The sequence below is a fragment of the Lethenteron reissneri genome, chromosome 22, assembly GCF_015708825.2.
Source record: "Lethenteron reissneri isolate LAM-NWPU_2019-01 chromosome 22, ASM1570882v1, whole genome shotgun sequence".
NCBI classification, from domain to species: Eukaryota; Metazoa; Chordata; class Hyperoartia; order Petromyzontiformes; family Petromyzontidae; genus Lethenteron; species Lethenteron reissneri.
The window spans coordinates 2638498-2663310 of record NC_083800.1 but is presented as its reverse complement, the minus strand read 5'-3'; the positions used below and the strand labels follow the sequence as shown (position 1 = coordinate 2663310).

At 46.6% G+C, this 24813-nt stretch overlaps 1 protein-coding gene across 3 annotated transcripts in view; it reads left to right on the top strand.

Annotated features, from left to right (window-relative positions):
* LOC133345512 (prominin-1-A-like) overlaps positions 1-23684 on the top strand; it is a 48688-nt gene extending 25004 nt beyond the window's left edge. The window contains exons 6-25 of one of the 3 annotated variants that reach the window (XM_061556304.1): positions 140-203; positions 1416-1505; positions 3013-3209; positions 3671-3745; positions 4379-4442; positions 5228-5387; positions 7010-7162; positions 7563-7686; positions 9141-9244; positions 9729-9813; positions 10257-10403; positions 11125-11193; positions 11375-11449; positions 13947-14000; positions 15899-15979; positions 16790-16858; positions 17522-17611; positions 18533-18648; positions 18973-19060; positions 20032-23684. In XM_061556304.1, coding sequence (XP_061412288.1) covers positions 140-203; positions 1416-1505; positions 3013-3209; positions 3671-3745; positions 4379-4442; positions 5228-5387; positions 7010-7162; positions 7563-7686; positions 9141-9244; positions 9729-9813; positions 10257-10403; positions 11125-11193; positions 11375-11449; positions 13947-14000; positions 15899-15979; positions 16790-16858; positions 17522-17611; positions 18533-18648; positions 18973-19042 — 1887 coding nt within the window. In that variant the 3' untranslated portion in view covers positions 19043-19060; positions 20032-23684. The other 2 variants (XM_061556306.1, XM_061556305.1) reach the window with 2 other exon arrangements.
* Positions 23685-24813: the final 1129 nt, after the last annotated feature.

The window sequence follows — 24813 nt, the reverse complement described above, 5'->3', positions numbered from 1 at the left end:
ATGCAAACATGACTCCTTGTAAAAAAGGTGTCAGTTTTGTTACCAGATGGAAGGGTAAAAAAACAATGATCTTGTTCTGAACAAGTCTGAAATGTGTCACTGATCATACCAAACGTGCCCTGTCCTCTTGCCTTTGCAGCAAGGAAACGACATCTTGAACCAGTACGGCACCTTTTCGGGTCTAGTTATGGGCCAGCTATCCTGTGAGTGAACACCAACACTGGTCAACGTGATGTTTGTTTTGGTTGTGTCTGAACAAGAGATTAAAGAGGCCGATGATTGCTGAGAATTTGCGTCAAGTGCCTGTGCGAATTGTTGACTTCCGTTTTAGGAATACCGTACGCTTAAAAAAAGTTGGAAAAGCACCACGTCCATTTGAGAAGGTTGCTGTGATAACAATAATACATATGTGAAAACTGCACGCCTAAAATGTCGCGTAATCTGGAATCCCCGCCCACTGTGAAAGCAGACGCTTCTCCTCCGTTGTAGCTCACTTCTGCTAGTTCCCTCCCTCTCTCGTCTCTCCTCTCATCTTCATCATCACCGCTGCCAATCTTGGGGGCCGTCCATAAATGACGTCACCCGATTTTGGACGATTTTTGACCCTCCTCCCCCTTCGTCACACCCTCAAATATGACGTCACAAAGCTCTGCCCCCCCCCAAAAATAAAACATGCTTCAAATCGCTTTAAAATCTTGTCATTGTAGTGCGTATTTAATGTGGCGCTGCACTCTGATGTTGTAGGAGAAGACATTTATTAAAAAGTCAATTTAATTAAGTAGAACGTGTTGCCTATATTTATTTAAAGTTGCGCATTTTTATTTGACGTCACATTTCTCAACCCCCCCCCCCCTCGTCACACATCGTCACAAATGTCTGACCCCCCCCCCCATGAGCGTGACGTCATTTATGGACGGCTCCTTGGCCCGGCCATTCCTTCTCCTCCTCCTGTTCCTGCCCGTCGCTCCCTAATTCCCGCAGCGCGTCTCGTTGTCTTGGGGATTACCGTCCCAGCAATTCCTTCCCTTCCCCGCTAATCTTGGCCCCCGCGTGCCCTTTCGATTTCCCCCCTCTCGCGATGTGCCACGGGGTTAAAACGTTTCGTGAAACAGTCCTGTAATCACAATCGTATAACCGTGCAATAATTACACATCGCATCATGTATCCTGACCACATGACGCTACTGTCTCTTGCGTAAAAGAAAGTACTTCACGTGTGTAAATTGCTTACGCCTGTACGGTTTTCAAAATGACTTATAGTGGACAGCCACTGCATTCACGGCCACGATTCGGCAAGGTCTTTCGAGCGCCTCGTCCTCTAATCTATTCGATTAAACATTGCCGCCTGTCGTTTGCGTGCTTTGAACCATACGCACATTTCCCCAACATTACTGCGGGTGTCCTGTCTGTCGTCAGCCATCGATTCAACGGTCGGTGGATCTTTGCAGACAAGCATCGGCGATCAGGCAAGACCTCTGCAGTCAAGGGCTTTGGCTCTGTACGGAAGTAAGTGCCAAACTGGTGCACGCCTGCATTGCGGGTGAGAAGGAGAGGAAGTTTTATCGCCCAAATGTGCCAGCAATGTAAGGGCTTCTCTGATGGTCTCGGCCCTCTGAACTATCTACGGCATGATGTATTTCGGAATTCTCGGGAATGAGTTTAGCATATTTATGTTTTTAAACTCGGACATGGGCAGTACGAAAAGATTGTGCATTTGTTTAAAAGAATGTAATGGGATGTGAACAACTGCTCATTTTAAATTGCAAACAAAGTCATTCGGTATTACCTTTTCACGGTTCACCTGTCCACATTTTAATTTATTGTCTGAACGTTGCACGCGTGCGACAGTAGTTGGTCACGAGGAGGGATATTCGTGTGTGTGCGCCGGTTCTGAAATGCTCCTTAACCTTGTGAATCGTCCTCACAAGTTCAGCATTTCATGAGCAACGATGCTACTCTCCGAGCCGCAAAATGGATTCGGAAAATGACACCACACCCTATGAAGTTGCGGAGAGGTTCCCACGCGGTGGAACGCGATGTCATCAACGTGGCCCAAAGTCATACCTCTTTCGCTGGATTTTATAGTAACGTTTTGGTTGTAGCGCTTGAATCGATTCGTGCGGTTTTCTACGGGGGGACATCCCTCATAGCAACGCGACTTTAACACTTACTTCACACTTATTGGCCAATGTTTACAGGAGTTACTCTGTGACCTCATGTTACAGAGAATCGACGGATGGATAAAGCTTAGTATTGGATTTTCAGAATGTTTGGGCTTATTGATCATCCACCACGCAATCAGTTTATTAAGTTTATTAAGCGTTAACGGCTATGTTCCAGCTGTTCATGTCTCTCCCCGTGGTCGGGTGGATTTCTCTCCGAGCCCTCTGGTTTTTCCCTTCACATTTAGAATCAACATCACGTGTTTAGAGTCTTTGGCTGCTTTACATTCCCAAGTGATAAGCCACTTCGTTGAGCTATCGTTTGTGGTGTCGGTCCCTTCTGCAAAAGGGTTACACAGCTCAGGGGGCCTTACCAGGTAAAACAAAAAAAATAATGTTTCATAGTTCAGTCACGCATTAGTTCAGCACATCGTTCGCGAGCGCCTGCCCATGCAGAAAATGGCCACGCAATTGTGCGCGCGTGTATACATGTGGCATGTGGGGAGCGGTGGTGTAGCAGTCCACACACTACGAACCCGGCGACCCGAGTTCAGTTGCTGCTCATGTGCAACACCGGTGACGATTATCTGAACTGGTCATGGGCCTCCTCCGAGCTCGAATCAGCCTCAAATGAGTACCTGGTGCGGTGTGTAAAATAATCGCCACTGGGGAGACAAAGGCGGCCGGGTGTGGTGCCGGCTACCCACCCCCCTCGCCCCCTCGTGTCCCGTGCCGGCCTTCAGAGGTGCTCGCTAACATAATTTGCCCCGAAAGTCTGTTAAGGCTATACTTGGGGGATCTTCGTCTTTTACATACAACATGCTCACGTGTCCCACGTCTACCCTTTCCAGAGATGCAGAACATTTCGGCCACGTTACAAACCGTCGACAGCTCTCAGCGGAATCTGCTGAGCGGCGTCGCCAAGCTCTCCGCGGACCTTGAAGTAGAGCGGCAGAATCTGAGCACGATCCTCGGCGCGTGTGGGCCCAACTGCGCCGCGACCTCTGCCAAGTTGACCGACCTCTCCATCGCCGGAAACTTCAGCAACGTAGGTGCCCGTTACTCCCCGAAGCAGCACGACATCGCCCACAGCCCCGTTTTGCGTCGGCCCACCGCCGTACGTGGGCCCGAACGCTACCGAGGGTTTGGGGATTTGTGCCGAGTAGTGGTGACGCCTGAACTGGCAGCGACGCACACGATGGAAACGCGTGTCCTAGTTGGTTCCCGTTGAGCGGCAGCACGTAATGCTTTGGTGAGCCATCCTGCCAACCCCCCCCCCCCCTGCCCGCCCGCCCCCAATGCCGTATCGGTCATGGGGGTTGTTTGCCCATACTTCATCACGTGGAGGGGGAAGGAGGAGGAGGGGGCTGCGGTGGTGCACAGGATCTGTGTGGATATCTCCACGTATGATAGCCATGGTGGAGAATCACACTCAGGTCAGCGGGTTCGTAGCGCAGCGTGCTTACCACAGTGCCTCCGGATGTAAATGACTTGTTTTATAATTTACAGATGGCGAATCTCTCTGAACAAATCGCATCGGTGGACTCTGCTCTCAAGACCAACATCAGCGCGTTGGTGCTGGAGGTAGGAAAACCCTCGGCACTGGACTTTGCGCTAGTTCACAGCCAGTGGGCACATCCGTGTCCCCTCCAACTGAGAATGCAGTATGTGTTAGCACATGTTCACATTGTTCGTGTAAATTTGGGGGTATTCCACGATTGTTGTTCTTTTACCACATCACTCCCCAACTTTTGTCTGCGCTATCAGCAACGTGTTTAACGGGTTACTCAACGTGCAACGACTTAAATTGATTATTATCAGAGTGGAATTGATTGCTCTGTACATGATGCACCCATCAAACCATGCCCGCAAGTATTGGTGTTTCTCGTGTGATAATTTAGCAAAACGCAAAATAACGGCCAATTATTGAACTGTATCGTGATCCTGAATCGCGACGACTCATCGAATCGTGATGGGGGGAGATTGTTACATGCCGGGCGGACAGCCTTGTTTTTGTTATCATAGTGGAGAGCGGTTGGGGGCTTAAAAAATGTCATTTTTTGGAAATGATTTAAAATTTGTAACTATTGTGAAATTCACAATGCAAATGCGTGTTTTTTTACCCTGTTTTTTTTGTTTGAGAATGCAAAAGACTTTGCACGCTTTGCCAGTTGTTTGATGTGCACCCGACTGGCTTGCCGCTTGTCTCCACCACAGGGGAACAAAACCATCGCTGACATCCCGTCGCGAGTGAAGAACGAGACGGGGGTTGCAGTGGCAGGTACGAGCAGAGGGGTGGCGCTCACAGTGCAGAGGGTGTAACGCTTGCTCTGTCGAGTTGTGTGTCACGTGTATGTGTGTTGAACTTCTTTCGCACCGCACGTAGCCAATAAATTTGTTTTTGTCGGGGGGAAAAACGTCTTTGGTATTTCCATCGCCGCTTGTGCTGTGTTCGCATTGTAACGTTCTCTAGTCTGACACTGGTGAGACTAGGCTATAAAGAAGCCTATCTCTGGTCTAGGCCAATCAGTTTCAAAGACGAAGCATACATTATCATCAAACGATACTTGTGTTGCATGTTTTGCCACAAATATTTGTGGATAATGCAGACTCGACGCCATGGGTAGCATCCAGAAGCATCCAGCAGCATCCCAATGCCTTGTGTGACGATGTTACGCTGAGGCAGCGGTACAACCACTAATTTCTACTCGCGCGACTTAGTTCTGTTCACTCGATCACGTTATATCCAATTCGCATCCGCGTTATAAAAAAAAGTGTTCCCTGTGATACATTCATCATCGCGTTCTATCCAATTCGCGTTATGAAAACAACACGCGTGTCTCCATGGCCCAATATCCATATGCTGTGCATTATCCGTGTTTTACTCGTTTTATCCATGAAACCCTTCGGTTGCCAAATGCGCCATATGATAGACTGTAGGAATCTGATGAGCAACGAAGCTCTTCCTAACAGACGTCCATCGTCAACGCAATGACTTGTGATCTTTTTTTTTTTTAAAGCCGTGAAAGAATATGAATCGCTCTGCCGTTTCTCTCCACCCCACAGACGCTCAGAAGCAGTTGGATAACATCAACGTCACCGTATCCAACATCCGGAGAGATATCTTCGACAAGTTTTTACAGTCCGAATTCAGCGTTCAAATCAATTCCATAAACACCAGCATCACTCCTGTGCTCAACCAGTTTCCAGATTATGAGCACTACCGGTGAGTCGCACACACTCACAACCCCTTGAGGAAATGAGTTTAAGTGTATTTTTCGATTTAAAGCTTTCGTGACTGCAGGGATTCATCTTCTTGGTTCATTCGGTAAAGTCACGTAGAAGTGAAATAATAATATAATAAAAATAAAACATAATAAAATAATTCTCACGACGTTTCGGCCACAACGCAAGCAGCCGTCCTCAGACGCTGTCTTTCCGACAGACCTGTTCTTCACCTGAGGACGGCTGCTTGCATTGTGGCCGAAACGTCGTGAGAATTATTTAATTATGTTTTATTTTTATTTTTTTTTTATTTCCCTTCTACGTGACTTTACCGAAAGAACCAAGAAGAGTTTAAGTGTATTTTTTGGCGTGAAAAAGAAGACATCTGTAAATTTAATTGAAGCTACCGTTGTGTGAAGACATCTTTCCACGTTGCCGTGTTGATCATGGCGGTTGTTTGGTCATACTTCACCATGCTGAAAGGAGGGGGCCTCGTGACTGGTTCAGATGTCGCTCGCCACTGATGTTAGTGGGACTCAAACTCAGGCTTCTGGCTTTATAGCTTGGGCCGCTTGGGCCCCGTCACCGCGAACATCGGGGCCACGTCACCACTGCTAAGACGCGTGAATACAAGTATGGTACCGTGTCCTCAAATTTAATCTCCGTGGCTCTGCTTGAATACAGATCCGCCTCAGCTATCGCCATTCATATGTTAATGTATTATTATGATCATTGCTATGCATTCAATCGGGGTGGCGATGGCGGTTACGAAAGCCACGGCATCGACCCCGTGCAAATGACGACTTTGGTGTTCACTCACTCACTCGACGCACGTTGCCAGCTGTGTCTGCATGAGCGGCTTCGCGTCCTTCCTTGGCGAACACTTCCTATGACCATGAAGTCACAGACACCTGTGACCAATTGACCCCGGAATGTACCTGACCTCGGCAGATCTCCGAAGCTAAAGCAGGGTGGAGCCTGGACAGCGCTTGGCTTGGCTGGATGGCTACCTTCCGATATAGCCAGTAGAGGGTGGAGCAGAAACATCCACTGTTGGTCGAAACTGCTATGCTTCTGCGCCTATGCTCCCTGCCTTCACCAACCCCACTTTGAACTGATCAGTGTGGTGAAAAATGGTCAGAAAACCCTTGCGACCGATGCAGGCATGGGGAGGCCCTCGTTCAGCATCCATCATTGGGAAGATCACTGGGAACAAATAATGGGAACATGCAGGGTTTAGGAAAGGGTTTCTCTACCATTGACCACGTTAACGCTATCAATCGGATTAGGTAAAAGACCAATAAATATTAGATATCATTGGACTGACAAAAGCTGTATGTGCGCGTGTAGAAGCTCCTGCCGGATTAGCGGAGTGGCGCTGCAATTTTGACGTTTATTCTCCTCCGTCCGCTCATGCACACCCGTACACACACGCGCACACACACGCACACACACGTACACACACGTACACACACGCACACACGCGCACACACACGTACACACACGTACACACGCACGCACACCCGCGCACACACATGCACACACGCGCACACACGCACACACACACACGCGCACACACGCGCACGCACACCCGCGCACACACACATGCACATGCGCACACAGGTGGATCGCCGGCGTGGTACTCTGCTGCATGATACTCGCCATCTGCCTCATGAACATCCTGGGCCTGCTGTTCGGCACGTGTGGCTACGACACACATGCGGGTCCCGTCGACCGCGGCTGTGCCTCGAACTGCGGGGGATCCTTCCTGATGGCGTGAGTCCTCGCATTTGTATTAACAACACTGCGACCATTTTCTATTGCGGTTGATCTATATGGACCCCTTAGAAATGCTGGCCACCCCCATATCCTGCCTCTTGAAGATCAGAACTCCCCCCCCCCCTGTAAGCCACTGCTCAGCACGACACAGCTGACTGAGTTAACATTTCAGCACTTGGCTTTATTGGAGAAATATAAGTCCTTCTATTTTTTTCTCTCAATAATGTTTTCTTCTTCCAGAAAGTGCATGTGGTGCCGTAATAATTAATAACAATAATACTGATGTTTAGGTTTGTATCGCGTCGTTCACGCAAATTGCCCTTAGATTTTTTTTGGCGAAACCAACCGAGTCACCATTTCTGCCACCCCTCTTCCCCCCCCCCCCCCCCCGCCGTAGCTCCGTTGGCCTGAGCTTCATCTTCTCGTGGATCCTCATGATCTTGGTGACCATTCTCTTCTTTTCCTTCGGGAACGTCCACAAGCTGCTGTGCGAGCCTCTTGCCAGCAAGGACTTCCTGAAGGTGCTTTGTGCATTCACCTTTGTAATCAATCATGCTTTCATCATAATAGTAACAATGGTGAGATTTAAAACCATCGAAGACCAAATCGCCCGGAATGCGCCCAATATCGTCAGATCTTGGAAGCTAAGCAGGCTTTTGCCTGAATATATTTTTGGGATTGGCGACCACCACGCATGAAATAGGTGTCATATGTTGACAGTCTGTGTTGTAGAAAAAAATCTATTGTTGTGCTGTACTTATGCTCCCACTTCCATGCTCCCAACTTTCACCGACCGGCACTGACCAACATGGTGAAGTACGGTCAGATATCCCTCCACACAGATCTGCACATTGTGGGAATAAGCGGGACCCAGGGCCGGATCAAGGCGTGGGGGCTTTAGGAGCTGCAGCCCAGGGGCCTTCGCCAGCTGGAGGGCATCCAGAGATGAAGTGAAAAGTTATTTCGTTTGTGAATGCCGAATTTTATTTGTTTGTTAGCCTGGTAATTTTTTTTTCTTTAACTTTGTTTTCCTTTTGAAAATATTACTGTGGGCCTCACAGGACCTGTAGCCCAGGGGCCTACAAAATATTAATCTGACCCTGGTGGGACCCTAAAATAAAATAAAATTATTCGATAAAATGCATGGAAAAATACAGCCTATGGCACTTTGGACGAGCAACCCTCTAGATAGAAACATTTTTGTTGTGTTTAGTTTGTTGTCCTTCCCTTGCACCTTCAATTAGCACGGTCAACTGCAGACGGTGCGAAAGAAGTTCATCATACATACATTACCGTTGAATGAATCGAATTTTTGTCACCGGTTTGCTCAGCACTGTTTACAAGTAGCAATGTCATTCCACGTAGCAAGGAAGATCACGAGCAAAGGGAGCATTTAGCAATGTATGTGTTGATTTATTCTCTTTGGAAACACGGCATAAAAATGTGGAGGCATATGTGTGGTGATTGTGACAATCAAAAAAACACAGCAAGCCACAAGCGTTTCATTGCCAAGAAAAATAAGTGTCTGAGAACCATTTGGCAGATGTTTTGAAGATATTTTGTTAATGTTTTTTATTATTATTTACGTAAACTTTTTTATTTATTCCCGCAGCATCCATAGTCAATCGGCAGGGCGCTTTGTAGTGGAGTAAAGTGTGGGTGATCCTACCTCTCCAGAGGGGGTCTCTAAACACCTTCTTGACGCCGCTGTTCCTCCAGCAGTGGCATTGAGCAATGAATTGCAGGGCTGAACCTTTACCTTTGTATGGTATTGTAGGTGTTTTCTTATATTAGCCGATGCTGCTGCTATTTTATTTGTTACTCGAGAACAAATCTGACAGGCAAGATATGTCTTTGGACTAGGTTTTGCTTTCTTTCTCTTGCTTAAACATATTCAGCAAATAAATAAAGTTGTACGTGGTACGTATATAGCCTCGCAACTCCTCTTTTGCTGTGTTTGTTTTTTGTGTTTTAGTTCGCGGACTCGATGGCATTTCCAGGAATCCCTACGGGAAACAACTCTATCATTCTACGGCTGCTCAACATGAACGGCAGCGTGAGCACGCTGGACATATACAAGTGAGCGTGTGCGCGAGTGCGTGAGCACGCCCGTCCTGCCCCCACGGCCACCGCCACTCGCCGTGTCGCTGACCATTTGCCCGCCCGCGCGCGGAAAAAAGGTCACATCGGTCGCGTCGGGGGCATTTACTTTTTAAACGCCGGACGCGCGTCTTCCTTTTGGGGTCGCGCAGCGGCGTAGTTCGGCTACCACGTGTCTCCCCACGTGTCACTCCGCGCGCGCGAGCAACGCGCGTAGGAGCCCTCCGTCGGGAACCGAATCGAGCCGCTCGCTTTCTCCCTCGATTTGAACGGCGACGTTGGCCGCTGCCCGGTACCGATGACGAGCCGGGCACGGTGACGGCGGCGTCGGAGAGCCGAACCGATCGAAGCTGTGCGGGCACGTGGATCAAAACGTCGGACATCATGCCGAGCATGTCGGAGTTCGCTGCCGTTCACTTGCCTGTGTCGCGGAGAAATTGACAGCTGTTGTCTCCTTCTCTAGCGGCTGCGCTAAGAACGGTGGCACTTACAGCGTGCTTAATTTGGAGACGCAGTACAACCTCGACAACTACCTGAACATCACGAAGGTAGTGATGCATGTTTTTGTGCCGTGTGCATTCGAACAGTGAGTGGGTGGTGGAGATTGGAACGTCCGTGGATCACAATTCTGCAAAAAAATGGAGTGACATTTTGTAAATGGGGGGGGGGGTGGGGGGGGGGGTTGGGTAGGCCGATCGTCGTACTTGTGTCCGGTTCGCGATTTTATCGAGGGTTCTTTTTCATACTCGTGGTCGAAAAACGTTAGGGTACGATACAAGTTGGTCCCGCAAAATCATTAAGCTAACATTTATAAATACTGTCCAGTATTGAAACGGGTGATTGTTCATCATTTGCTCCACAAAGACCAGAGTTGGTTGGTAAAACTAAGTCAATATCGACGTTTAATGTTTTTCTACCATCGAGTCAGTGTGATGGACGGCTACGATGTAATTGTGAGTGTGTAATAAGTATCGCTCTTGTTAACCCACAGTACGAGGGGGATCTTAATCAAGCACTGGAAAAGATGAACGTGTCATTCGGTGACATCAAGCTTTTGAAAGCTGCAGGGCAGGAGAGCTTAAAAAACTTCTCTGACAATGGCTTGAACAACATCAACTTTTCCACATTTTTCACAGAGGTAAGTTATTGTTAATTTGCTTCATTAACCAGGTGAGAGTGTGTTCCACCATTGAAATTGTCAGAGACGCACCGTATCGTCGCTCTACACGTGTGTGTCGTGTACGCACGGTCACAGTTGTCGTGATCCAGTGGCGGCTCCTGCAAAATCTCTCAGGGGGGGCAAATGTCTGGATGATTGATAAGGATAAGGTCCACCCATGCAATGGATAAATTAACAGCTTAAGCATGTAAAGGCAACTTCACTTCTTTAATATTAATGAAAAATAAAGTGACTCTTACAATACATCTTGTTTGTTTCTTTACTCACTATTAAAACAAACCACTCAAGTTTCTTTTATTAAAGATTCCACTAGGTGGCCACAAATTATATTGTTGGATGAAACGTGCTTACGTATGATGACGTAAGCACGTATGATGACGTAAGCACGTTAGGGCGAGCCCTCCCGGAAGCCATAGAGAATGCATTGGAGCGCCCCCCGGTCGAAAAAAAACATCTTTGAATGTAAGTCTATGGGGCCACTCGGGGCGATTCTCAGCCGGAGTGAAATCGCCCAAAAAGAGGCGGTACTCAACAGAACGTAGCATGACGCTGATTGGACTGTATCCAGATGCACAGTGACGGCTAGCGTGACTCTGTGGTTGAATGACATTGGTGGTGCGTCGCCCAATCACCCTAATGAAGAAACCGCCCCTGTCGTGATCTCTCTTTCCATCCGCAGATCGACAAGGGCGTTGTGAAACTGAACTTGTCTCAATTCGCGATGGAGTTGAGAAACATCTCCAGCAACGTAAGTGGAACAAGCGCGCGGTTGGAGCGTTACGGGTATTTCACTTCAAATTGTCGCCCTCGCCTCACCCCCCCGCCCCTTGTAATCGCCGTAGTTATTGTAACAACGGGCATGCGCGTTGTGTGGTTTTCACGTTGGCGATGTGCTCGTTGCTAACGCAAGTTGCTTTTGATTTCGGCAGTCTGCATTTAACGACTCGGCAAATAATCTGGAACGGATGGACAGAGAACAAGTGGTGCCCTTGCAAGGAAAACTGGTAATGAATCTGTGTTGTTGTTGTTGTTGTTTTGCTGCCTTGTTCAAGCTCACATTTGGTGTTGACAAATCTGCAGGAATTGATCTACTCGTGCAATTTGTACTTTAACACGTAGTAGGCTCTCCTGACCAATATTATCCGTAATAGAGGTTCTTTGGGTAAGATCACATACTTTTCTCCCTTGATTACATTAATGTATTTATCCCGAGTGACGAGTTCTATCTGGCTGTTATATCGTTTTCTGCATTGTTTGTTGATGTAACTCGCTGACCCGCCCCTACTGGACAGCTGGAAAAAAAAGATCATCATAGCTCCTCGGATTCTGACAGAATAAATAAAGATTCTGATTCTGTCAAAGGAGCAGGTTTTCCACCATACTGACCACGTGACGTGTTTATTGTCACTTTTAAATAATTGGCGGTTTCCAATTTCTGCAACAACCGAAAATCAACAAAATTGAAGAATGGCTTCTCGTCTCAATGGGCTTTACTGGGGAAATGAACCTCGGATTCTGATTGTTTCCCTCCATGGGCATACTTTTCATTCTCTTAGTTCTTTCGGTAAAGTCACGTAGGTAAAAAATGAAATAAAAATTAATAAAAATAAAACAATTAAATCACGACGTTTCGGAGGCAACACAAGTCTTCGTCATCAGGTGGGACCGTCACAGCAAATCTGACCGTCACAGCCAGATTTGCTGTGACGGTCCCATCTGATGACGGAGACTTGTGTTGCCTCCGAAACGTCGTGATTTTATTGTTTTATTTTTATTAATTTCATTTTTTACCTACGTGACTTTACCGAAAGAACTAAGAGTATGAATCCTTGCAGTCACTGACAGCTTAAAATCTAGAAATACTTTTCATTGGCGGCTCGTGACGTGTCCACTAGGTGGGGCTGTTGTGAGTGACCTTTGAAAAAGACGGTGTTCTCATTAAGACAAACCTCGTGATGCTATTGGCCTTCCCGTGAAAGTGATGTCACTCTCTTATCTACCAACGGTAGGCATTCATAAACAATATGAAACAAAACGACAAAGCGCTCAAATACTACTCTTATGTAGGTAAAAATAAAAATAATATGAATAATAATAGAAATAAAATAATAAATCACGACGTTTCGGAGGCAACACATCAGGTGTAAAAAGGCACAGCAAAATAACTGTAGTGGGAGTTATTTGTGATGGGGCATTAATGTATAGGGTAAGAGGAGGGGGGAGGAGCCAAGTGGGATGGGTGCAGGTTGGGGGGTGTGGGTGGAGCCAGGTAGGTCAAGGTGGTATTAAAAGACGGGTGGTACTAAAAGACAGGTGGTACTAAAAGACAGGTGGTACTAAAAGACAGGTGGTACTAAAAGACGGGTGGTGGAGGGGGGACGCAGAGCGGGGGAGAGTGGCGGTTAAGGTTTAACATGTCATTAACATGTCATTACATGGTTAATCACATCTTTCCAATGATACCTCAATTTGAATCCATCTTCTCGGTTGAAGTTATGTCTGTGTTTGTATATCTGTATGCTCAAATACTGTCCCCATGACCCTTAAGTCCACACTCCGCAACGCCTTTGACACTGCCAAAAGCCGTGACACTACCACATTTGCACAGCGCAACCTCGAGTCGTGATATCGTCTCGTCACAGCCACGGGCCCCTTCTCATCGCCCTGAATGTTCAAGTTCAAGTTCATTTATTAGGTGTAGCCCTGTGAGCCATTCGGCTCTTGAATCGGGTGCAACCGCAACAAACAAAAAACAAAAACATGAACAAAAAACATCTTAATGTGAATATGTGACTGAGTGCAAACAGAAAATCCAAGAAAAGACAGTTAAATATTGCAGAAAGAGCACCGTACACAAAAATGTGCAAAAATCCCAGTGGGATGCAAGTCTCAAACGACGTGGCTACAATGCTAGGAGCTGATAATCGCAATGACTGAAGGGAGAAATCTCTCACTCGGACACCTTCACAGCCGCCCCGAGGCACAAATCAGACTGTGGTGTTGCAGCAGCGGTTTCTAACTACTTAAAATGTTATCTTCGTTAGGCAATTCACGTTGAAATAATCATGTAATATATTTAAACACAACAAAACAATTTATAGAAAAGTATTTTTTTCATTAGAAAGAATATATCTCACCTCCAGCGGCTTGGTAGGGCAGCACCCCAAAGCCCCCAGTGGACGAACCGCGCTTGATACTTTCATAAACATTTAATAACTTCTCAATTTGTTCTATACCACTTTACGTGAAATGAATGCGTTACTTTATCCCGCTATATTTACTAGAATATTCCCATTTGGTAATTTTTATGTTTAGTTTTTCTAAAACGAGGTGTTGTTGTCTAGTGTATTGTTCATTGGTGGTATCTGCCGATTTGTTTATGTGATTTAACTACTGCCCTCTTGCCAACTCCCCGTTGCAAATGAGATGTTGATCCCACAGATCTATTAAATAAATATACACGTACAGCTATTAAACGGGATTTTTGTCCCCTTTTAACAGAATGAATTGAAAAGAAACATCGAGTATCTAAGGGACGAGGCTAATAAAACAAAGGTAAGTTGTTGCGTGTCTTTTGCAGCTTCCAGTTTAACAGAGTTGTCAACAACTGTAACATTATGGGTGGCTGGATGGGAATGTAATAAAAGAGGTGTTAAGCGCCATGAGAACGATTGTTTGAGGGCGCTTTATGCATTTAAATTATTCTGTCCAAACACCAAATGAATACATTTTTAAAGGAATAACCACACATACTTCAACATGCAAACAGACATGCTTTGCTGACAATTGCATCATCTTTGAAACGAATTGGCCTGCACCAGAGACAGCCTGCCAGAAAGGGTAAAACCTATTCTTATTTTTCATACTTTGATATTTGCGAAAATGTTTTCATTATATGGGTGGGGGTTGTTGAAATTCAGTAGCGTGGTTAGCGGTGCAAACTATGCAATGAGAGAGACCCCCCTTTCCAGTTCCTTTTCATCTTTGTCGCCTCGCTTCTGTGCCACTGCAGACCATGGGTTTCGGTACAGATGTTACGGCCTGCACATTAGATAGCTACGCCACTGGTTGAACTCCATGCCCCAAGGGCAATGAATGGGAATGGTCAGCGTGAGTCTCCTGTTTTAGGAGAGGGGTGAGGTTCAGAATTCGCATCGGAGCGGCCACAGCAGGTTCACTAATCCATCAGGTATTCCTTAATTAAATAATGTAACAGTTATCAAAATAAAATAATAAAAAACTGCTTAAAGTACAGCAGGGAGCTGTCCAGCTGCACCCACGACACCAGCTCATCCATTCCCCCAGCACCTCTGGTCCTCTGGCTCAGCGCCCATTATATAAGCGGAGAGCTCTCCCTGAATTAATTAGTAAATCTAGCTGTTCCCAAATTACCCCACTCCCTGCGGAGTGGGCCACACTGCCCCAGCAAATCATCCCGGGTGTGATGTCCACATACCCAACGAAACCAGCTCACGCCCTCCAACCCCACACAAAGTAACCAACCTCCAGCCGTCTTCACAGGCGTGGCCACGGATGAGAACACCTGTATAAGGTGAGGCTCATTGCAGTCGCTGAGCTTAGTGATGAGTCGCTAATATGATTGTGCCAGCTTGGACAAGGAACGCTGGTCTAAAACTGCATAGGATAAGCTTGCTTATCGCTGGGCTGGTACATACATACATCCCACCAAAAACTCAGGATTGGAACAAATGAGCATCATCAACCCTATAATAATCTCATGATTTGTTAAGATTCAGCCTGTAAATAAGATTAAAGAATGATGGGGGGAGGGAGATCCTTACGTCTCTGTGGAGGTGTCATCATTTAATGATAGTACCATGTTAATGGGCTCTACTTAGATGGTAAATTAATACTAATTATAACAACATCGATAACGTGAATGTACATAAGCAACGAATGCAAACAGAAAAACCTCCATAACTTTTTCACAAGTCGAACAAAATTACAATAAAATAATTTGCGCGAGCTGTGCAGATTAAGTACCAAGTCACATCGAGCGCTCCGACGGTGATTGTCTGTCAACTTATCTGGCCGATTAACGCGGCTACATCCCAGAATTTAATTTCGAAGTCAGGAGCAGATACCCGTAGTTGGCGAGAATTGGAGGGAGTGTGACGATTTAGATGGAGGTGGATATCACGTTGCATCATTGACGGGAGGTTCACCGGCGTTGACTTGAGAGCCCGAGGAAGCCGAGGGATGCTGACCGGTGAGCTGAAGCTACGCGTCGCAAATTCGTGTTGACGTGTGACACCCACAGTTGGATTAACTCGGGTTGATGCGTGCACGCAGGATCGCGCGCTCCCTGTACTTTGGTGGGAGAGAGGACAGGGAGAAGCAGTTTCTGGAATCGTGATGAAACATGTCCGCACGGTATTGAGTTTGTGTGTGTGTGCATGCGCGCACGAGTTAACCACCTGTTATCTTTGCAGGTTGAAGTTGGCGACATCATTCGTGACTTTGGAAATTTTGAAAATAGTCTCAATAAAAACGGGTCCCTGCTGATTAATGCGGTAAGACAATCGTGCGCGACGCAGACCGTTCATTATTTTAATCTTCCAATTCAACCAACTCTCTTTCCCTTGTGGGTAGATGTGCCCTTTACAGTGGCAAGGATAATAACTTACCACAGTGGGGCCCATTCGCAGGTTTCCGGATGTTCCTTTTTCGTCCGGATTTTCGGACGAAACCGTGCCGATGTTCCCATAACCAACGCTGGGTAAACTCGCCAGGGCGATGTGACGAAAGCGTGTCTGGCTGTCGTCGCGAGTGTGGGAAAAGTGCGACATTGTAACCGGATGGTATTGGCTGAATCACTTTGATTTTGAAGAGCATCGTCGCTGTTGTTTTAATGGGTGGTCCAATCACAATTCACACCGTGGGCCATAAGTAAACACCCTCAATTACAGCGCTCCCTTTAACGGATGCTGATTTAAGTCGACCTACTTTCCATCTGCATTGTCTACGGGCGTTGCCCGACGTTTTATTCCACGTGCCGGAAGCTTCTTCAGAGACTGGCGGCATGGAGAGGTTCACGGTACCACCTCGATTGCATAAAGTGGCCGGTCACCGCTGGTGGTTGATGTAGGCCAGCCTGATGTTCATTGGCTGCCACTTGTGCAGAGATGCTCAGCCCAGCACTTAAGCATACGTGGTGAAAGCCACATATATCGGTACGTCATGTAATTTAGTCTCAAATTGACAACTGACTTCACGGCAGTCGTACTCTATGAACATTTTAAAAGTATGTGTTTAAACTAAAAAGACATTATACAAACTGCAGTGATTCATATTTCATTGTCATCGTTTTGTTTTTCATAAAGACGATTGAAAACCTCCTCGGCACCGTCAGACGTCTACTAACAGATTACATTGACTGGTCGAGGGACATGGTAAGTGTTTTTATTATTTAATTTATCTTAAAACGTTTAAAAACATTCCACATCTCCACGTGCATCGCATCAAATAGTGATCCATACACCCCAACAACAACAACAACAACAACAACAGACGCCATTCGCCAGCAAGTAGCGGTGATGTCCCCACGGCGCTTGCACCCGGCCACTTGGAGGTCACGTGAAGAGTTGAAGGTTCGCTGGCAGGAGGAGGTCGCCAAACAGACCCAGGTGTTGTGGGTGAACTTTACCGTGTTCCCCGCGTGAACAACAATGCCCCAAGCACCACAACACATGCAGGCGTTCGTCGTCTAGGGCACATTTTCCTTCATGACTGGAGATGATTTCACACGTTGAATCTGTTCTCTCCACTAAATGCGATGGAATTGCAATAATTGTTTCATTACATGCATTTATCGAGCAAAGCCTCATGAGTCACTACACTCTTTTTTCAAGAGGGAGTTATCCTGCTTTACACCTACTTGCTTATATTCCTTAGCTGTTTGGAGTTTTTCAGACTTACCATTGCATTCCCTGCACCGGTGTATCGCCTGTCACCTCCTGGTGTCTCGTGTTCACGAGCCGAGCGTTGTTTTTTACAGCGGAACTTTTGGACTTCGACGTGAATATTGACGCAGACCGTGATCCCGTGTCCCCTAGGTCAAGAACAAGCTGGCGCCATGCAAGCCTCTGGCGAACTTGATCGACTCCATCGAGTTAATCGGATGCAAGTACCTCGTGAACTCGATGGTGAGCAAAGTGCGACGTGATAAGACCGTGTTCTTCACTCATTTTCAGAGAAGGCGGGGGGGGGGGGGTGGGGACATCTTCACCAGTGTGTGAGGGTCACCCCCCATCGTGACGTCACGATGGGGGTGTTGTCACGTGGTGTGTATTGTTGGGGGCCGCACGCCAGGGGCCGCCAGTGGCCCTCGGGCCTTGCAATGAAGGACACTTTATAAGAGATCAAGGTTTAGCCCAGAAATGACTTGCTTACACAACTCATGGTGGGAATCGCTTCGAGTAGAGGAACCCCCCCAGAGGGTAGGTGACCAACTCTTCCACACCGAATAAACGGAGTACCCCACGCTTCACCCCACCGCACATGACCCGCCAATCGATGCAACTGTGCCGCACCCATTTAAACTGCCGTGTGGATAGAGGCGAGGGGATTTTAGAAAGAGTCGAAACCGGGTGACCTCTGGATTACAACTCCAGCGAGCCAGCCACGGTACCACGGCAGCGCCAACCGCGTGAGAGGGTTGCGGTCCAAATGTGTGACAGGAGACAAATCCATCCGCCGTGTTACGGCACACAGTTGTGTTTGTGTGCGTAGTGTCGACATTTCCCGATGCTTATGTGCTCATGTGCGTACGTGCTTTATACACTCTTACACGGTCGTACATATTTATCATCCAGTTGCATGTGATCCAAAAACAGCTTGGAAGATCTCGTGCCTTCAAAGCGGCGAACACTACATATATCGCGCGTAGAGTTGCAACTGCAGTGGACTTGCAAATAAATCAGTGGCTTCATAAAAACACTTTATTTTTACGAGTCCTCAACGTTTGCAGATTTTTTATGGCATTTCATAAGTGAACCTGCAGATCGTTTCACCTATTTCAGTACCACCATTACAGTGAGTGTCTTCTTTTTTCCTGTGTGTTCTAGAATTCGTTCTGGTTTGGCCTGGGCTGGGCCACCATTTTCCTCATCCCCAGCGTGATATTTGCCGTGAAGCTCGCCAAGTTTTATCGCCGTATGGACACAGAAGACAGCTATTCAGAGTGAGCACGGTCTTTGGTCTGGGGTTTCTGTGTGTGACACATTGCTGTAAAGGGATTTCACTGCAGGGCATTAAAGTCAAAGTGATTTTTACATCCCTGAGCCATTGGTGGAAGTTCCACATTCCTGTGACAGGGGCAAGTATATCCATAGGACAAGCACAATTGATTTCCCCACAAAGTGGCACCAATTGTATTAACCCCAGAAGGATGATGGGTTGAGATATGTTTTAGACGATTCAAATAGTGAATTCACAAGCTAAAAGTTGGAGCAAAAAGAACCCCAATATAACGTTACATTAAAATGTCATATTTTATCACCATCAGACCCGTTAATTCTTCAGCTCACAAATTACCACGTGCAAAAAATGGCGACAAGGGTAATAAAATGGCTTAAAACTCTTCCTACCACAAGGTAAGTGTTTGCATCTGACATGTCAAGTTCACCTCTTTTAGACACGGAGCATGAGGTTCCACGTGTCACCCGTGATAAAACACGGAGTGCTTCGAATTGAAACGCATTCCACGCTCGTGCACACGAATCGACACAGATGCGGCGGGGGGGGGGGTTCTGTACGTGCGTATTTTGAACTCGCTAACAGCACTTGCCCGCAACAATCTGCGAAGGCTCTATGGGGGATCTTTGTCTTTGTTATCTTTAACTTTTTTCGCACCACCGTACGTAGCCAACCGTGCTAATCGGGAGGGTGGGACAAACTAAACTCTAAAAAGCAGTTCTAAAGAAATGAGTTTTCAATCTAGAAATGGGTCAACGCATCTATGGGCGTTGCAGGGGTCACCGGTGTTCATTTTGTCAATTGCTCTGCATGATAACCGTCGCTGCTTCGCGAATGTCTTATCCACCTTGTCTAAGAAAGTTTTATTTTCTCTTGCTCAACGTGCGTTCATCGCTTGGTGAACTTAACACGTGCTCTTTCTTCTGTCCTCTTTTCCTGCACGCCTGGCTTTACCTGCTCATCAGTGACTTTGACTGGAACTAATGTCGCCGGCTCCAAAATGGGTATTTTTGTTGTCGCTAATGAATAATTGGGGGGGGGGGGGAGGGAGCGGCGGCAAATGTGGAACTCTGCCCTGCGCGTCTGAGCCGACTGGGTGGTTCCTGCGGATTGGTGCTACCGAAGCGTTGTATGATTGTCTCCATAGATAATCAATGGACTGTTACTGTTGAGTGGAAGTCCTGAATTGAACTGCGTCGATGATTGGCCCCTGATTGCTAATCCACGATCTGTGTGGGTGAGTGGCGTAAATAGGGGCCCATCTTGATGGCAATGTGATTATTCGAGCGCAGTGCTGTGTCAGGTGGTAATTTTCACACGCAGTTAAATGTTATTCCTGATGGTTCCTCTTTGTTCTTGATTCAAGCAGCTGATAACGCGCATGGACGAACCGAAGATCTAATGGGGAGACAAGATTCAGCACACGTTTTGAATAGATTCAAATTTTACTTGACTTATTACGAAAGATCGTATGCCGATACCAATCATTAAATAATGTTGAATGTAATAAAATTGTATGACATCACGTGTGGATTTCCATGAATGGAGCTTGTGCAGTCTTTTCAGCTTGTACAATGTTCGTAAAGTGATGGCACATTTTGTTGTTCACGAGTAGAATACCATTATTATTATTTTGAATGCCAACGAATAGTATAATACAGGAACAATTACAGTACAACGTCGCATATCTGACTTGCTGGAGACTGAGCTGTAGGCAGTGAATGTGAAAAGCTCATATTTGTGAACTCGTGAAAATAACCCTTACACCATAATTCCTGCATTGGGTGTAAATTGGTCAAGGCCGATATGTGACGTTTTACTCTACAGCAATTGAGTAAACTATTCAAACAGCCCTGTTTGAATAGCATGACAAATGTTCGTGCTTTGTTATTCCTGCTTCAGGTTAATGTTTTCCTGTCGTTGCGTCCGTCCTGTTGGATTTTTTTCTGCGTTCGTGATACGTTCGTTCTTAGCGGCTGGGTTTCGCCTTCGTAATAGAGAGACAATAAATGCCCCATTATTTTTTTACAATGTTTGCAACAGGCATAAACGCCCAGCTTTGTAACACGTAGGCTTTCGCGACAAATATTATCCACAATACAGGTTTTTGGAGTGAGATCGCGTAAATATAAATGTGCCGTTAAACCCGCCACCACCCGACAAAGCCATTTAGTAAGGTTTGTCACGTAAACAGAACATGCAAATGTATCACTTGCCTTTGTCAGCAGCAACATGTGATATCTCACTCGTAGTAATAACATCGTGGCATGTCGGGAAAGCAGCACAGCGTGGCCTGCCATCATCTCAAGTCACGGGAACTGTGTTTGCGCTGCAGGGAGCGGTCTCTTGTGCATCGTGAAATGTGCGCGCGTTAGAGATGATGTGGGCTTATGTTGTGGACAACAGCGGGCAGTGTAGCAGAATCCATTGTACTGTGCTCTTTCTGTTCCCACATCTACAGTATACCCCCCCCCCAACCTTAACAAACCTTCAATGACCAGAGATGTGAAGTATGGTCGATAACCCCCCACAACTGGCACCGTGTTAGGGAAAGCTCTCGCCCAAGCAGTGGATCGACACAATAACTGTTCGCGTGTACACACACGCACAGACACACACACACGCGCACACACACACACGCGCACACACGCGCACACACGCACAGACACACACACACGCGCACACACACACACGCGCACACACACGCGCACACACACACACGTACAGACACACACATACACGCACACACACACACGCGCACACACACACACACGCACACACACACACACGCGCACACACGCACAGACACACACACACGCGCACACACGCGCACACACGCACAGACACACACACACGCGCACACACACACACACGCGCACACACACGCGCACACACACACACGTACAGACACACACATACACGCACACACACACACGCGCACACACACACACACGCGCGCACACACGCACAGACACACACACGCGCACACACACACACACGCACAGACACGCACACACACACGCACACGCGCACACACACACACACGCACACACACACGCACACACACGCACACACACACACGTACACACACACACGTGCACACACACACGCACGCACACACACGCACAGACTTCTAGTGGGCCAGATGCAGAGCCATTGTTCATATTCAGCTCGCTTTTGTCAATCGACTGCTAGACGAGAGCTGTCCCATGCCTTGTAGGTTAAATCACTTCGTACTACTGGACGTGGGCTACAATGGGGAAAGGATTTGGGGGGGGGGGGTGTCTATGAACTGAGATACCGAATATTCTCCCTTTAATCAATATTTGCAGAGCACACTTAAATGCAGTACATGATTAATGTCAGCAATAATGAAGTTACCATTTGGTTTTGCGTGCAATCGTGCTTTTCGTGTATTCGGAGCAACGAATTGCACAGTTCGATACCTGTCATGTTGCAAAGCCTTCGGCTAAAAGGGGAATTGGGCCGCCTAGCGGTATCGAGCTCGCCACTCGTTCTCAGTCGTCCCAAGGTTCAAACTTTGACGGCCGCCCCGATTAACACTGCGGGGTGTATTGACCAAACAAATGCCGTCTGCTTCACAGTGGACGTTGTAGAGAGCCCCTGGTGTCGTTCGCAAGTGCAGGCCATCGTTGTGCCCACTGCACGGTCCACATTTGCCAAAAGTTACCTGAAAATTCACCAGGTGTGGGATGACACATTGCAGGTACATTACCCCCACCCCGATTGGCAGTTGGAACGGGTTCTGGCTGATTGTCTGCGGTTTCTCGCGCCTCTTGTTCGACAAAAACTGCACGCGTTACAAATTGAACAACATTGTGAGGTGGAGTTTGCATGACACCCACCACGATCATAAAGGACGCAATACCATTGTGAGAGAGAGGACCCAGAACCATTTCTACATTTGCTTGGTAGCCCATCTCATTATTATTTTTTCCTTTTGATGGCAATTTAACCGCAATTAATGTGTTTTACTGTCAGCACACCGAATGTGACATGGGTGCTCGTGAAAACGAGTCAAGCTTATGACTTGCTTCTAATATCTTATTTTGAATGTAGGAAGCCCAATGTGAATGAACTTTGTGAATAAACACACACTCCATTGGCCCTGGTTAGGTGTGCTGCTGCTGCTGCTGCTGGCCGGCCTGAAATGCACCGCGAAAGTTCCTCTTTTTAATGGCAGGAAGTGGCACTGTACAAAACGCAATGCGACGTTTAGCGGGACACTAAATGTAACGCAATGCGCACCATTGATTATATAATTATACAAGCAGAGTTTGGCGAAATTATTTCCTTAACCGATTGCCAAACAGCACTTACAAAATTTTTTTTTTGGCAGAACTCAAAACTACGTGCACCTTAGCTAATTTCTACATCTCCCCAGAGGTCCTTACAAATACTGACACAAGAGAGACATAAGAGAACTAAGCAAGCGAAAAGTAAAACGATGCCACGGTCAAAACATATTTCCTCTCCAATACCCGATTAGCGCGGCCATGTAGGGCACTCAAGTGGCCATGGGCTGTATGAAATGAAGTCGCGGTCCGTAGGTTGCGTACCTCTCGTATGTTTATTACAAAGTCAAAGATCCCCCTTATAACCTCAGCAGAGTTTTGGGGCAAGTGCTGTGATGCGGGCCCATTACACAGCAACATCCCCAGTCACGTGCTCGATGCAGGTCAGAGCTTGGACACACAGAAGATGCTCGTGATTTGCAGAGGTTAAGCAATGTTTCTTGTACAAATGTTTGTATTTTTATTATCATTTTTAACACACACACACAACGGTTACGCAATTTATGTTGAGTTACACAACTGAACTACAGAAGAAGAATTGTAATGTTTTATACCGGGTAATCTCGAAAATATGGTGATATGGGATTAGTCTGAAGGAACATTTTTTTCTGAATGATTGTTTGAAACTAACAAAAGGTGATTGTACTGTGATAGAATGCGGTCAATAAAACTTGATTTCTTGAATGTCAGCGTAAAGGTGAGCAAACATATATTAACCCGGATACAGTATGGTATGCTTGAAATTAAATACAATTCTACACAAATGCTGCAGAATGTGTCCAGTTGCACAATTCAGGTATACCGTACCAGGCACATGCTTTTCAGATATACTTTTTAAAAAAGCGTGCAATCGTAATGTATTAGAAAAAAAAGTTTTGCTGGCTGTAATATCAGTGTGCTCTAAACCCGCCAACCTAAGTTTAATTCCCAGCCACGGCTAAACATCATTGGTAAGTGGTGTCTGATCCATTCCAGCCCCTCTTCCCTTCCTCGACTGACGTTGACCACCTTGACGAGGCGTGTTCAATTGAACTACCACAACAACATTGCACGGGGAGGGTTTAATCCAGCAGTGGATTTTCAAATGGATAAATTATGAGTACAGTGGTACCCCGGAGATCGAACTTAATTCGTCCCAGAAGGCCATTCGAACACCGATTTGTTCGAACACCGAATTTCGTTCGGTTTCCGGGGCAATTTTTTTCCGGAAATATCGTTCGAACACCGATTTGTTCGAGTTCTGGTGCGTTCGATCTCCGAGGTTCTACTGTATATACTGTGGTGGTCATAGATTGCATGTCAGTAATAGGAGATTGAGGGAGGATCGAGACAAACAAGCAACGGGGTGATTTTGGCAATAGATGCCCAGCTAAAGTTGAAATATATTCCAAATTTACCGACTTTAGATATTGTGCTGCTTTGATGCACACGTGTGCAATCACAATGCATGCAAGTCTGAGCTCTTGACGGGTTATTTGTTCTTGAGATCTACACTCCATAATGTTACACATTTGATCTCAAAAGTATCGTTTAATAAACAGATACATACATATCAATGCATATTGTACGAATAATGTATTTCAATGTTATTGAGAATAAATTACACTGTTGATTACACTGAACTGTCTTGATGCAGTGAAGCACTGGTAAGATCGAGAGCATCGTTTGGGATTGGAAGACGGGGGGAAAACAATCATTCAAGTCACATCAGACGTTAAGGGCTACGCCCAGGGCTTTCACAACGCTGCTACGCTGGATTAGAGTAGGGGTTATCGGCGTAAGGCACTACCACAAGGTACGCCCATCCATCATAAATCCCCTCTGCATTGTAATAG